The sequence below is a fragment of the Tympanuchus pallidicinctus genome, unplaced genomic scaffold (genome assembly GCF_026119805.1).
Source record: "Tympanuchus pallidicinctus isolate F22 unplaced genomic scaffold, pur_lepc_1.0 scaffold5, whole genome shotgun sequence".
NCBI lineage: Eukaryota > Metazoa > Chordata > Aves > Galliformes > Phasianidae > Tympanuchus > Tympanuchus pallidicinctus.
In genome coordinates this window covers 25,301,659-25,315,567 of record NW_026294769.1, presented here as the reverse complement: position 1 = coordinate 25,315,567, position 13,909 = coordinate 25,301,659, and the positions used below count along the sequence as shown (strand labels likewise).

Sequence of the window (13,909 nt, the reverse complement as noted above, 5' to 3'; positions counted from 1 at the left end):
GCTGACAATCTGAAACATCAAAATAGTTCCTAAGCAATGCACCTTGCAGGAATAACAGTTCCTTTCCTGATTACTGAGCAGCCAGGGACAGATCATGCTAGTCTTTAACACAGCCTTATGTTCATAAAGAGAAAAGAATTCATGTTACATTTTATTTACTTTAAAATGATCTACCTCTTGTTATCATTAGCAGCATGCATTTTCACAAGCTATCAATTCTAAAAATAGTACCCGTAAGTGAAAATTAAAAAATGTTCCTAATAAAAATTATGCCAAACCTCTGTTTTGACTGATAGAAAGAAATGTAATCCATCCTTCCCAGGCTGCTTTAAAATTCAGATTTGGGGTTCTTGTCATTTTTTCCTTTTTTTCAAGAAGCGTGACAGTCTCCTCCAATGGGAATATATATAATTAGTTCTAACCCACAGCAGTCAGCTAAAAGATGTTGTATTTATGACATCTAACCAAAATTGTAATTCTGTACAAATCCTTCAGGCTCCACACATATCATATCAAACTGCATTATTATTGCGCGTGCTTTGCACATTCTGCTGCACACCCTGCAGCAGAATCCAGATTATAGGTTGGACAGCTTATAATAAGAAAGAAGCTGTTTTTCTAATGGCAAGTCACTAGCAGTTGTTAGACCAAGGCAGCAATTGCTTCAGAGACAACACTACAGGTCCTGTACCTGCAGCTGATTGGAATCTCAATTCATGTTTGTGCCCAGAGGTCAATTTGGATCTACCTAGAAGGCAAGACAGAAGGACAAAAATAGATGCTTGCAAGGATTTCATCTACAGTGAGAGCCTGGATAAACAGGGGAGCAGCTGTGCCTCCAAGACCTACTAGATAATGAAGAAAATCTCCTCAGAAGAGGCAGGATCCTGCTGAACAGATGAATTAAAGCCCAGCATGCCAAAAGCAAGAATAGATGACCCAGGGGTTCCCATTCAAACACAGCTACTATCCTGATTGCATACAGTAATTAAGGAGCTGAGGGAACTGTTCTTTTGCAGTGGGCAGTGCGAGCAGATTTACTTTCTAAATTGTTAGCGTAAAGATAGATGGACATCATTCCTGGGTGTGTATTTTAACCTAATGACTTAAAAGAAAATTGCTCCAGAAAAACTGCTGCAGACAAAAACTTGATTGCCTAAATTCAGACCTTGATTAGGAAAATACTTTCACCTCATACAACAAAAGGCACTTACACTGTAACAGGATTCATTTATTTATTCTCCATGTCATAGTTCCAACTTTTTCCTTCTTTGTTATTTTCTCTAGTGATCTTTAACAGAACTACATGCTTGCTGCTTCTTTCATCTCTGAATTTTTCTTCTGGAAACATGGCTTTCTCACTAGCAAAAGTTTTGTCACCTTTTTTTCAGGAATGCAAATATAGATGAATATTGGATATTCTAACAATATGCTTCCTCTCTAACTAATAACAGGCATAGATAGTGAGTGCAGGGCATGAATATTGATATTGACCAAATACATGCCTTTGACAAAAGGATTTTAAATGTCCTAGTAAGGATAAGTCACTAAGTCACTTTAAGTCGCTTTAAGTCGCTTTAAGTCACTTGCTGCATTATCAGGAAGAACATCTTAATGTTGAACACAATAGAAACCAAAAGAACTGGGAGATGCCAGTAGATATCAAATGAGTCCTGATGAGAAGAGTTCCTCAGGTCAATCTTACATGTACCTTTTTGAGGATCTAGGAGGAGGCTCATCAATCCTCTCCAATTTGCTCAAGCATTGTTTTTTTTCAGGTAGGATATGCTGAAAATAATTGAGCTGTACTTCTACAAATTGAAGAGTTAAAATGTTTTACAGAATGCACTCCTTGAAAATTATTAGCAGATCATAGCAATTTAAGTTTTAAAACACTGTATGTTTTCCTTTTCCATCACAGTACCTATCACTCATGTAATAACAAGAGAGCACTTTACATTCTGGAATGCCATATTTATATTGCGTAAATTAGGTTGCATCTCAACAAAAATGTTCTCCCCAGCAGAAGCCTAAAACAATATCTTAGTGTGACAGTTCTCTTGGTATGATTACTACAGTTATCATAAAACCAACAGGAATATTTTGTTCAAGCATGTGATAAGAACGTCTTTCAAAATTTTAACTGCCTGCCATATGGAAAACGAAACACTCATTTGTTACTTTCACATTTTTCTCATCAATATACTACGCAGATTTAAGATGCCATATAAAACCCACGATCAATGCTATCTAAATGAAGAAATGAAAAAAGAAAGTAAAAAATCAAGTAACATTTCAGATTTGACAAATTCTCGTAATGCTCGTGACTCACCATGACCTTTCTTAAGGTATATCGTTTGGATCTAATATCATCCATCAGCATTTCATATGGTGTGAGCTGATATTCTATGGGGAGTGGGTTGTATTGACGCTCTTGGACTTTCTTGAGTTTGACACCGTTTCGTAAATCCCGCATCACCTGTACCCAAAAACGAGCCTGAAGAGAAGAGAGCAAAATTATATTTAATGCTTGCACACCAACCCAGATTGTTGCTCATTCCCCTTTCAGGACACCACCAAATATATTCAACTGTATCACTCTAACCCATCAACCAAACCCCATTCTGTTTGTTGTTATCTTATATAACCCTATTTTTAACCCTCATGACCATTATGAAAACTTTTTTCGCGCCTCAGTCTCACCTCAAGTGATATTCATCACTGAATATAGTAAAAGGATTTCAAAGTTCTCCTAACATGCGTCCAAACTGCCATTTCAAGTACATATGCACATCAGAAAAGTTTCTAGATGTACAACTAGTGTGATGTGAACTGTAACAGTGATAGAATCCTAAACTTTGTTTCCCTTAGGCCTTCATTATTTCTGAAAAAATTTCTAGCAGCAATTCACACAGAAATTGTGGAACAGACTCCAAATCCTGAGATCTAGTAAGTAACACACTCTGTACCCAATTTTCTTTTGCTCTGCTTACCATGTGCATTTCCCTCCTATTTTTGAGCAGTGGCAACGGGTGGAGACGAGGAAGAATAGGTAGTGGACAGGAGATTGAAATTGGGATTTCAATTAACATTGACTTTAATAAACAATTTTAGTTAAGCATTTTGAAGATTTATAAATTACTGATGATGATGAATCAGTATTCAATTATTGTCTTACCCAGTCAGCATTCTTTAATTCATCAAGATCTGTGCTGGATTCATCACTTGTCTCTTTATCCATTTCTTGAATCTTCTTCAGATTCTGCCAATGAAAAGAAAATTAGCCAATAAACTAAATTGTGGCAATACTTTAAAGCAATGCACAGAAAAAAAACCCTCAAAACTAGCAAGTTTGTTAAACTCCAAAATAGAAAAGGGAACACTTCATAACTAAAGTACTGTTACTTGCCAAATGTAAGACAGCTTATTTGTGCAGAATGAGAATTCCCAGGAAACCAGTTACAAGGAGAAATAAACTATGTGAAATCCTTTAAATAGAACAGTGACAGACTTGTATTTACATAGAAATTAAATAGCCCATATAGCACAATTACGTGGTTTTATTACTCAGAATCTAAAATCTTGAGTGAGGCAGGGGAATGGACGTTTTATAAGTAAAAATTACTATTTACGAACAAGATAAGATGATGCAAATATGGAAAATGTTTGCAAAGGGGAATAACAAAGCTTTTATACTAATGAAAGTTACAGTGAACAAACAGGCAAGCTCGCATACAGGCAAATGCAAGTAAAAGATTTAAATCTGTGGTTTGAGTGACTTTAGAGGAATGATCCTATTCACAAATAACTGCATACTCAAAATGCTATTTTCTGTTTTACTTCTGTATTGAAATTTTCTGGAATCGGCACTACAAACAAATTTCTAATCCTCCATTGCATTCCACTTTAACAGAACATTTTCCAGGAAATCCTTACCGATGTTTAATTTGATCTGTTTTCTTGTTACTTATGTATTAAAATTGATAGTTAAATCTTCTGCTTTATTAAACAAATTCATTATTATATAAGACTAAACCTATAGTCCAGAGGTCTGATAGAGACATTATCTGTATGTTAAAAACATTCCTCACGCTGTTCAGCACTCAAGTTCTTCTTTTAATGGACCTAAACAAGACTCAATTCAGCCTCTCAGCTTCCAGAAAGCTTAAAAATAAGCATAATTTGTAAAACATTTTTTCCCGCAAGTAGTTCCTGGGCTGTACTCATTTCCAGTGAAGAAATGCAAGCACTGGAGGAGGGCTTAACTTGTACACGTAACAAGTATCTGCCACAGCTGATGACAGAGATGTGAGTGAGTCAGCCACCACGGAGGTTTTGGAAAGACAGCAGATGGATTATTTATTGTCTTATTTAAGCGAATAGCACACTTGCTTTCACATCAAAGAAGAAATACCACCCCTGTGCTATAAAAAACAATACATAATTTATAGGAAGACTCTCAGAAAACCCATAAATCACCTATGCTACAGAAGTAAGTTACCACCACATACTCCAGGAATCTTTTGACATGACTTGCAGCATTGCCACAGAATGCCCAGCTGGGAAAGACTGTTCACATGAAAACTTGTGTTGGCTCTGCTGCAGTGCACAGCATTCAGTCTAACACTTACAAGCCATAATCCTTTTTCATAGGGAAAAAAAGCAACAAAAATGGTAAGAACTAGTAACACAAAAGCCTCATTTATGCATATTTTCCCATCCAGCATTTCTTCTTTTCTGTGTTATTTCCAAAGCTGAAGTAATAATTTTGAGGATGGTGGTATCTTGAACTGTAATTTATTTGCTTTCTTGTGAATGGCTAACATTTACTAATAAATTGCAAACCATAAAATCATTTGAAGGCTTTCTCCTTTTCCTTCATCATAATAAATAATTATCTTCAGCAAATGTACTCACAGCTGTCAGATTTGCTCCTCCTTTCCATGTACCTGCTGGAAGGTACGTATTAATTTTTTAAAATTAACATGTTCCAGATGCTTAACCTTCACTTTGTTTAGCAAGACCTGCAGCAATTACCCACTTCAGCTGTGATGTTCCCTACAATACACTTAACTGGGCAGATTTATGCCCAAAGGCTGATGCCTTTGGCTGACATAAATATTCCATGAAGCTAAAAAGACTACAACATATTTTTCTTCACAGTAAAGAATAAGAAATGGAAAAAAAACCAACAACCCAAACCTCAACACCTAAACATCTGAAAGATCTTCCAAATAAGGCAACCACCTAATTAGTTTATCTGTAACATAGCTAACGGGGGAGTTTCTACTTCAGAAAGCTAAGTTGTAAGTGATGCTGGCTATCAAACACTGGGGAGCTACGAGAGCCAAACCCAGCATCCATGCAGCAGGTCTCCCAAAGAGAAGTGGTACAACACAAATGAGCTGGCATAAGCACAGGCTACTGCTGAGGCTAGAATCCTTCTCCTCCTCATCCAGCTGAGAGCTCCTGGCACTTCTCAGTGTGGGCACAGACACCCACTCCACCCAACACTGAGCTGTTTGGGGAGGAAAACCTGCAGGGAGAACAACTCACTTTGTCACTGGCATACATCTGTCTTACCCGCAACAGCTCAGACCCCCTAAAAGCAGCTCATCATTCAGTAATTAGAGAACTGTGAAGTAATTTCCATCGCTGTAAAATATAGATAGCTTTGGAAAATCAGGAGAAAAAGAAACAATACTCTGTCCTTACAGTCAGGATTTATGAAAATTTCTCTAATTCTTCTTCATCTGTCAGGTGCTGCTTAGGAAGGAATAAATCCACAATGACAAACGATTACGTTTAAATTTCTAGACAAAATGAAATATTACCATTTCCTTCCAGCACCCTCTGCCATTATCAGTAGGTTTCAGAATACGTTGCAGTCGTAAATTATGGAAACCAAACATTTACAACACAACAGACCATTTGTAAAACTTCATTTGGTCCAAAACCCTTGACTAACCTCAGCTGCTGCGTCCATTTGTTCTTACCCACGGGAGGGTGGATTAAGGAAATCCATTACAGAATAATAAATACAATAAGCCTAAATGGGTTTCCTTTTTAGAAAGTAAAAATATCTTAAAAGGGTTTTTCTAAATGATCCCAGAACCTCAGACCCATACCACAGATCTGATTCATCTATTACAGGCTGGGCACACATTCAGGAAATAAGGGTTAGATGTGTAGGCAGCAAGGGTTTCAACAGCTCTGGCTTTTTTAAACCATTACAGCATTTGGCCTTTTTTTTTTCTCCAACTGCACTGTGTGATAAATGCTAGTAACAAAATTACCAAATTTCTTTAAATGTCTTCCTGTGCTATTAAAAGTTGGCAGCTGATTTGCTGCTGCTCTGTGTCCCACATTTGTCCCCCATTTGGGACACGCACTTCTATGCCTAGTGACAGATGGGAGCTTATGTAAGGCACTTGTCAGCAAAGCATCAAGGACTTGCTTCCACAAAGTGCTCTAAAACACGACGTTTTACTGAAAATGATGTTCTCAGGAATGCAGATCTTCATTTTGTCTTTCACCAGTCTCACAACACAACCACCTGCAGTTCCCAGAATATGAATTCTTGTTCGTTTGGTCACTGATGCAAGTGATTCTTCTTACACTGCTATTAGGGAAACTAATAACGTGTTCTTCCACCTTTTGTGTCAATTAAAAATATGTAACACGTCTTTGGGGAAAAACTGCTTTTATGTATTCAAGATCCATCCTGATTTAAATTCCAAAGGCTCAGCCAGCAGCATTACTCCACTTCACAGAATCACAGAATGGCTTGGGTTGGAAGCGACCTCAAAGCCCAGCCATCCCCAATGCCTTGGCATCAGCAGGGCTGCTAGCTCAGCTGCCCAGGCCCATCCAACCTGGCCTTGAGTGCCTTCAGGGATGGGGCACCACAGCTTCTCTGGCAAACCTCTTCCACCACTCCACAACACTCAAAGTAAGAAACTTCGTCCTAACATCCAAAATAAATTTTCCCCCCTTGTTGTATCACTCACTATCTGCTCATGTAAAATGTCAGTCTCCCTCCTGCTTATAAGCTCCCTTTAAGTACAGAAAGGCTACAACGAGGCTCCCTGCTGCCTTCTCTTCTTCAGGTTGAACAAGCGCAGCCCCCTCAGCCTTTCTTCATAAGAAATGTGCTCTTTATGAAGATGCCCAAACTCCTTTAACTCAGGTGACAATTGCTGAAGGAAGTTTCATCAGTCTCTAAAAAATTCCCTCATTCTTCATATCATTTTAAGATTATCGCTGAATAAGACAAATTTTCTCATAAACAGTGGTGTGGGTTCCAGAAAGAGCAGTAGTGACCTTAAGCAGCAGTACTGCTTAACATACTATTAATAAAGAGGGAAACACAAACAAAAGAAACCAACCAAATGTTTGAAACACTGAATTACAATGCCCACAACACACACACATACTATAAAACAAGTAGACTTTTCCCTCATTAAAAAGATTGCAGTGGCTCCAAAACTGAGGGATCAAACAAATTGTGATGTGGTCGCAAGATTGATGACAACACAGTTGCAGAAGCGTAATCACTGCAAGCCTGGGAGTGCAGGCAGATCAAGGTAAAAGCAGAAAGGTTTGTGGATCAGTTTCCCCAGCTGAGCTTTCTGATAATCCAAGCAAGTGTATTTAACAGCTTTCATAGTCATGAGACTATTAGGAGTAACTTGGTTAATGACTGTATTTCCAAAATAAGTTATCCATTAACATTATTTAGGTACCTATTAACTAACTACCTTTGTAACAATATTTTGTACAATAATACACCAGTATAGCCATGTTAAATGAAAAGTAACAATCTACTTTCTTAATTAACTGTTTTCCAGTTGAGCCTTTACATAGCATGAAGCTAGAGGGAAAAAAAAAGGAACAATTTAATTTTTATTACATGTTTTATTATGCTTTGCAGATTAACATTTTCCTATATGTAATGTTAAAATATATTCAGACAGACTGAAAGAATTGTGATTTTATATTAGAAAGGATAGAAATCATAGGTAGCAGAGTTTAGCAGTACAGAAATAACAGATTGGAGACTCATCTGTATTCTACTAACAATTTAGTTAATTAAAAGGCATACCGTGCATAATGAAATTATGGACAAGTTTTCAATGAACTCCCACTGCAATTGAAGATGTGAGCAATTAAAAAACTATATAAAATTTTAATTATTTGGTAGGAACATTAATCTTTGTACTTCAGGATGTGCCTCCATTTCAAGAAATTTGGAGATATGTGTCAATTTTGAGACAAGTAGCACATTAAGACATGTACCTACAAAATGCTTGCTGTAGTAAACTGCTGTCCACATCACATGCTGCCTTTAAGCACCAGCTGTGCCAGTTGTGTGTTTACCACTCACAGCTCAGTCACAAACGATTAGTTCTGCTACAGGCTGAGATCAGTATTGGTGGGTACCACTCACAAGATCCCAGAACAGCTGAAGTGGGCAGTACTTTTCATATCCCCCAGTCCCAGCCCCACCGCAGCAGGGCTACCAGAGCAGGGTGCCCAGGCCCACGGCCGGGCGGCTTCTGCAGACCTCCAAGGAGGAGACCCCACAGCCTCTGTGCAGCCTGTGCCAGTGCTCCGTCACCTGCACAGCACAGAAGGTTCCCCCCTGCTGCTCAGAGGGAACCTCCTGTGCTCCAGTTTGTGCCCCAGCCTCTTGTGCTGGCATTGGGCACCACTGAAAAGAGCCTGGACCTGTTCCCTTTGCATCCACCCTTCCAGAGTTTATAGACATTGATATCATTCCCTCCTGAGCCTCTTCTTCTCCAGGCTGAACAGTCCCAGCTCACTCATCCTGTCCTCACAGTAGATATATTTCCCTTCATTGTCTTCCTGGCCCTTCATTGGACTCTCTTCAGTATGTCCATGTCTCTCTTATACTGGGAGCCCAGAACTGGACTCTGCACTGTCAGCATGGCCTCACCAACAAGAAGGATCACCTCCCTCGGCCTGCTGGCAATACTTTACCTAATGCAGCCCTAGACACTATAAACTTTTTTTGCAGCAAGGATGCATTACTGGTCACTCAGGCAGTAAGCACATGTGGAGCATTTCCTTCAGAAGGAAGTAAGCCTGAGCTGTAACATGGAGTTGAAGGAGGACTAGGGAAGATAACCTCTCCATAAATCAGCCTCACAACACAGACAGCAGAGTGGATCTGCACTCCAGTCTATAACAGCGATTTCTGTATTCCTTGCTTAAATAGCCTCTGTGTCTCTCAGAGTCACACTTGTTGCCATCTTTATATATGTGACCTTTTACAGATACTCCACAACATTTATCTCATGGCTATCAATCATTTGTGCCTTCAGTTCTGTCTATTACTAGGTGCCAGCAAAGGTGATCTCAATGACTTTTTGATGATTCTGAAAAAAAAATAATCATAGAACACACTCTAGGGCCTCAATGTCTTTCTTGCAGATCTTTTCTTTCAGACTACATTCATTTTCATAGTCATTCAAGCTACCTTCACACACACATAAATTTCCTCCACCTTGCTGTCCATTTAACAGCGTTGTCCACTGTTAAACTAAGAATGAGGAAATCCCCTTTTTGAGGAAGTTCCTTACTGCAATTTTAAAAGCTTCCCGCCTGAGGCGAGAAATAAGCTGTGTCTTATTTTTGACATCAGCTGTAAGTGTCTGCACAGCGGGATATGGAGTTAGTAGATCTTAGCGCATCCAAAGACCACTTTGGATGGCAGCAGATGGTACACAGGGAGCATCTGCAGCCAGGGTAACTTTTGCAGAGCCCGAGCAGCATACAGATGCTTCCAGGAAGCTGAAAAATAAACCAACCCAGTTAACATGATTCAATACCTTTACCCTGCAAAAAGATGCAAAGTTAGGTCAGATTAATGAACTAAATTTCAACCCCACTCTGGGACTTGCTGCTCTTATTCTGAAGAAATATGCATTTTTATTGCTATTATTCTGTTGGTTTTATTTAATTATTGCAATGGTAGTATCATACCTGTCTCATCTCTGGTTTGAGTCCTCCCTTTACAACTATTAGACCTAACATTTCATTCTCTTATTTAAAAGTGGAAACGTCATCTGCCTGTCTGCAAGTCATCTCTGCTGCTGACCCCTTAAACACAAAGAATCACACCAGAAATAAAATTCAAATGGATTTTAATAGAAATCCAATAATATCAAGTATGTGACAAAATGCCTGAAACATTTTATGTGACATCCATGGAGATGACATTAATGGCTCACTCACTGTTTCATCATTTCTGAGTAATGCACTCACCCAAATGCGTGCCAGTAAAGCCCTATCTGAAGCTACGCTCCATTTGCTATGATGATAGCAATGTTCACGTGACAGACTGGAAACACGTGGATGCCTGGTAGATGTGCTGGTAACTAAACATGATCCTACAGGTCCATACATCCTGTCCCTGATCCAGCCCACTTAAATGCCAATAACTTTCAAAATTCTGACAAGTTGGTATGGAGGCAAATTGAAAACAGCATCACAGTAATATTTTTTTCTACCTGTTTCAAAGCATACTTTGCTGCTGACCCCATTCTGTGCTATACTACAAGATCAGATTTAGTCCATTCTTGGAGACTGAATTTCTGCAGACCAGTTCTCCCTCTTCCACTGAAATTCTGTTGGCTGTTTAAGTGCCTACTGAGCAAAAAGAGTGAGCTTCCTGTATCTGGGAAATGGATCTCCAGATACAACACAATTGTCCTAGTATGAGCCCAAGTGGCTTTTATTCAGAGGAAAGTTACTTCAAGTCATTTTAGAGGATTTCCCCCCTATTTAGAATTTTTAATTTTATTTTCATCTCATTGCCACAACTGTGTCTAGGTTTGAAGGATTCTAAAGGAAGCTCTCCAAATTAAGTTCCCAGTTTTCAAAATGAACTAGTAGTTTAAAACTCCTGCTATCTTTAGTATCAGAGACACAATATTACACAGTATAAATTTGTTCTTTTTTTTAATTGAAGCTGATACATATGACTTCTTTTTCCCCAATTCCTTATCATTGCAATCACTACAAATTGATGATGATAAAATATTCTCACTTAAGTATGATACATTTCTCTCCTTTATACCCCTACCCATATGACCATTAAAAAATGAAAGGGAATTTATTGACTTGAATTGTGCTTAACCATATTCCTCACAAAAATTCAAGATTCTTCCATGTATTTGAATAAGAACGCATCAATAACACTGCAGTTTTCAGTGGTACAAACCTGCCGTGATCACGTGACTTCTACCTGTCTAAAGTATAAACCATAGAGGTTATTTAAAAATGGTAATAACAAGATTTACAGCATTCCATCTTGTATTTGCTTCATCTATTTTTCTTTTTTATGCTACGTTATTTTCAAGAATCATGCTGTATCTGAACCTATAGTTGGATAAAAACTACAAGCAAGGGTCTAGCACATCAGAAAAGGAATTAATGGTCTTACAAGCTGCTTCTGGACTATTTTCTTGCTCATTTCTTTTATGCCCACAGGGAGACTGATTCAGGCTAAAATTAAATCAAAGGATCAAAATTCTGGCTTCAGGAAGTGCAGTGATAAAAGTCTCATTGGTTTCGGTAGGGCCAGAATTCCATCTACAAGGATTACCTCCTCTGACCTAAATGTGCTTTGAAACAATCCCTAAGAGCCTTTGAGAGGCAAATGGTTCCCTTCCCTTGCAGTTAACTCATAGTATGTTCTGTGGTGTTATCAGACGTTGGGTTTTTATGTCCAGTTACAAGATGATTAAATAATCTACACATTCAAAACATCCTTATGCTTATTTTAATAAACAAACAAAAAAATGTTTTTAAGATAATAGAAATAATTATAAAACACAGCATTTCACTGCAACATTGGCAATACAGACACCTCATTACCACTTAATGTCATTGAAATCTTTAATAACTGCTGGAAATGCACTTCTCTAACTGGGAAAAAGAAGCCAAAAGGGTCTTATCTTCGAGCCTCAGCACAGACTTTGCACTAGCTGTTAGTTAAGACATTTCTAGCACACATCATTCAATTAGTATATCCAATGGTTGGGACAATAAGGAGCAGTCAAATGCTCAGATGTGAAATTAATGATGTCAAGGTTCAGGAGATGGCTTTAGAACTGAGATGCTCTCGGTGTTATCTGCATTGAGTGCAGATGAACTGTACCACAGGCACTTCAGAAAACAAGTGGCTCTTTAGCCATGCTGACACTGTCGAAATTATCCGCATATGATACTGCTTCAGTTTAAAAATTGCCTTCAGCTTGAGAAGGACTGGAGGACAAATGGAGGTGAAACTTGACCCTGTGCAATAGAAAAATATCACTGGAGGAGTGTCCCCATTGGATGGATTCATCTCAGCCATGTCTCTGAACAGGAAGAACAGCACCAGCCTCTTATGCCTCTGACTGGTTGCATTTTCCACCAGTGTGACAACAGAACTCTCTTGTGCTGCTCCGGGGCCCATCTGACCCAACAATGAGCTGATTCAGCTCATTAACTTGACAAGGACAGATTCTTTTTTTATTATCATTTTTTACTTTTTATTTACTTGCTGCATACTTTTTCTAGGATCAGCAGAAGCAAAGTAGTGGGAGTATGCACGCATGGGTGAAACAGCTCAGCCTCTTTGAGAAGCATAATAGTTGTATCAACCTGTAAGATTTTCCACTGCTTTTCAAAAGGTTATTTGGACCTTACACAGAAGAAAACCCCTCAGACTTTTACTAAAAAAGAGTAATTGTCAGATTGGCTTTTGTGAAGAAGCCAGTCTTTAAAAGCACCCTTACCTTTCTGCCTTTCCCCCCACTCGCTGGCTTTCCAATGAAATAAACATGATGTGTTAATATGAGACAATTTATGGAGCTATTCTGCAGATCAGATCACCAAAACTATCAACCATCATCAAGAAAAATCCACCCACCCTCAAAGTTATTCTTCCGCCAAATCATTTAACTGAAGTGGATCATAGGATGGCCTTTCAGACAACAGTAACAACCAAGCCAGCAGTAAACACAGGAAGCATTACCTACAAGTGGATTTATGTATTTATTTATTTCAGTTGACTCTGCTGTGAAGTACGTGACAGACAAGCCAACCATACAGGAAAGGTAAGGAAAGTTGCTGACTGGGGACAAAACACGAGCAAGAAGAACCTAGAAAATTCCCAGCCAAAGACAAGGTATAAGAAGGAGCTGAGGAACAACAGTTAAAGCTCAGACTCTTAACAACATCCCTGAAACACCAGAAAGTTTTCAGACTCAAACACATCGCATATTTGTATGCTGGAATGAAAGAACATTCCAAGTAAAGGTTCTGGTTTCCTCCCAAATAGACTGGTCACAATTACTGACAATTCCTATGATGCTGATGCAGATGCTGATAGACCAAAGGAAAACTAAAAAAAACCATAACATAATGCAAACCCCACCATAACTTGGCTGTAGAACTACTCTGCCTTAACACTACCGTCAGTTTTCAGATGCATTTGACATCTACAGCTGGCTGGGTACAGAAGTGATTTTGTAATCCTAATTCACATAAAAACAAGTTCAAAAGCTTACCTCTTTTGCACTTTTAATTTTGGCCAAGAAAGTGTACAGCTCCATTGTTTCAGCAAACAGAGCTCGGCACACTGCTTGATAGTGGTTCGGTGCCTCTGATCGGGTTGGCAGGTGGGCGGCACACAGCTAGAGAGAAAAATAAATAGCAATTACAAACAGTGCCCCATTGCTTTAATTATCAGTACAGAGCATGAGATAAAATGAAAGGAAATACAATGGGATATTTCAGGCACAAAAATCCAGTAAGGACATTTAAACTAAGGTGGAAATTGCGGTATGTTTTCTAAGACTGGTTGATCTCATCCTGTAAAAGTGGATAAACCAAG

The 13,909-nt window shown here is 38.7% G+C and overlaps 1 protein-coding gene across 5 annotated transcripts in view; it reads right to left on the bottom strand.

Moving 5' to 3' along the window:
- SPIRE1 (spire type actin nucleation factor 1) overlaps positions 1 to 13,909 on the bottom strand; it is a 124,055-nt gene that overhangs the window by 34,628 nt on the left and 75,518 nt on the right. For all 5 annotated transcript variants that reach the window (XM_052703796.1, XM_052703799.1, XM_052703795.1 and 2 more), the window contains exons 4-6: positions 13,584 to 13,709; positions 3,179 to 3,262; positions 2,333 to 2,497 (exon numbers count right to left, since the gene is read on the bottom strand). In XM_052703796.1, the coding sequence (XP_052559756.1) occupies positions 2,333 to 2,497; positions 3,179 to 3,262; positions 13,584 to 13,709 (375 nt within the window). The remainder of the gene's footprint in view (positions 1 to 2,332; positions 2,498 to 3,178; positions 3,263 to 13,583; positions 13,710 to 13,909) is intronic.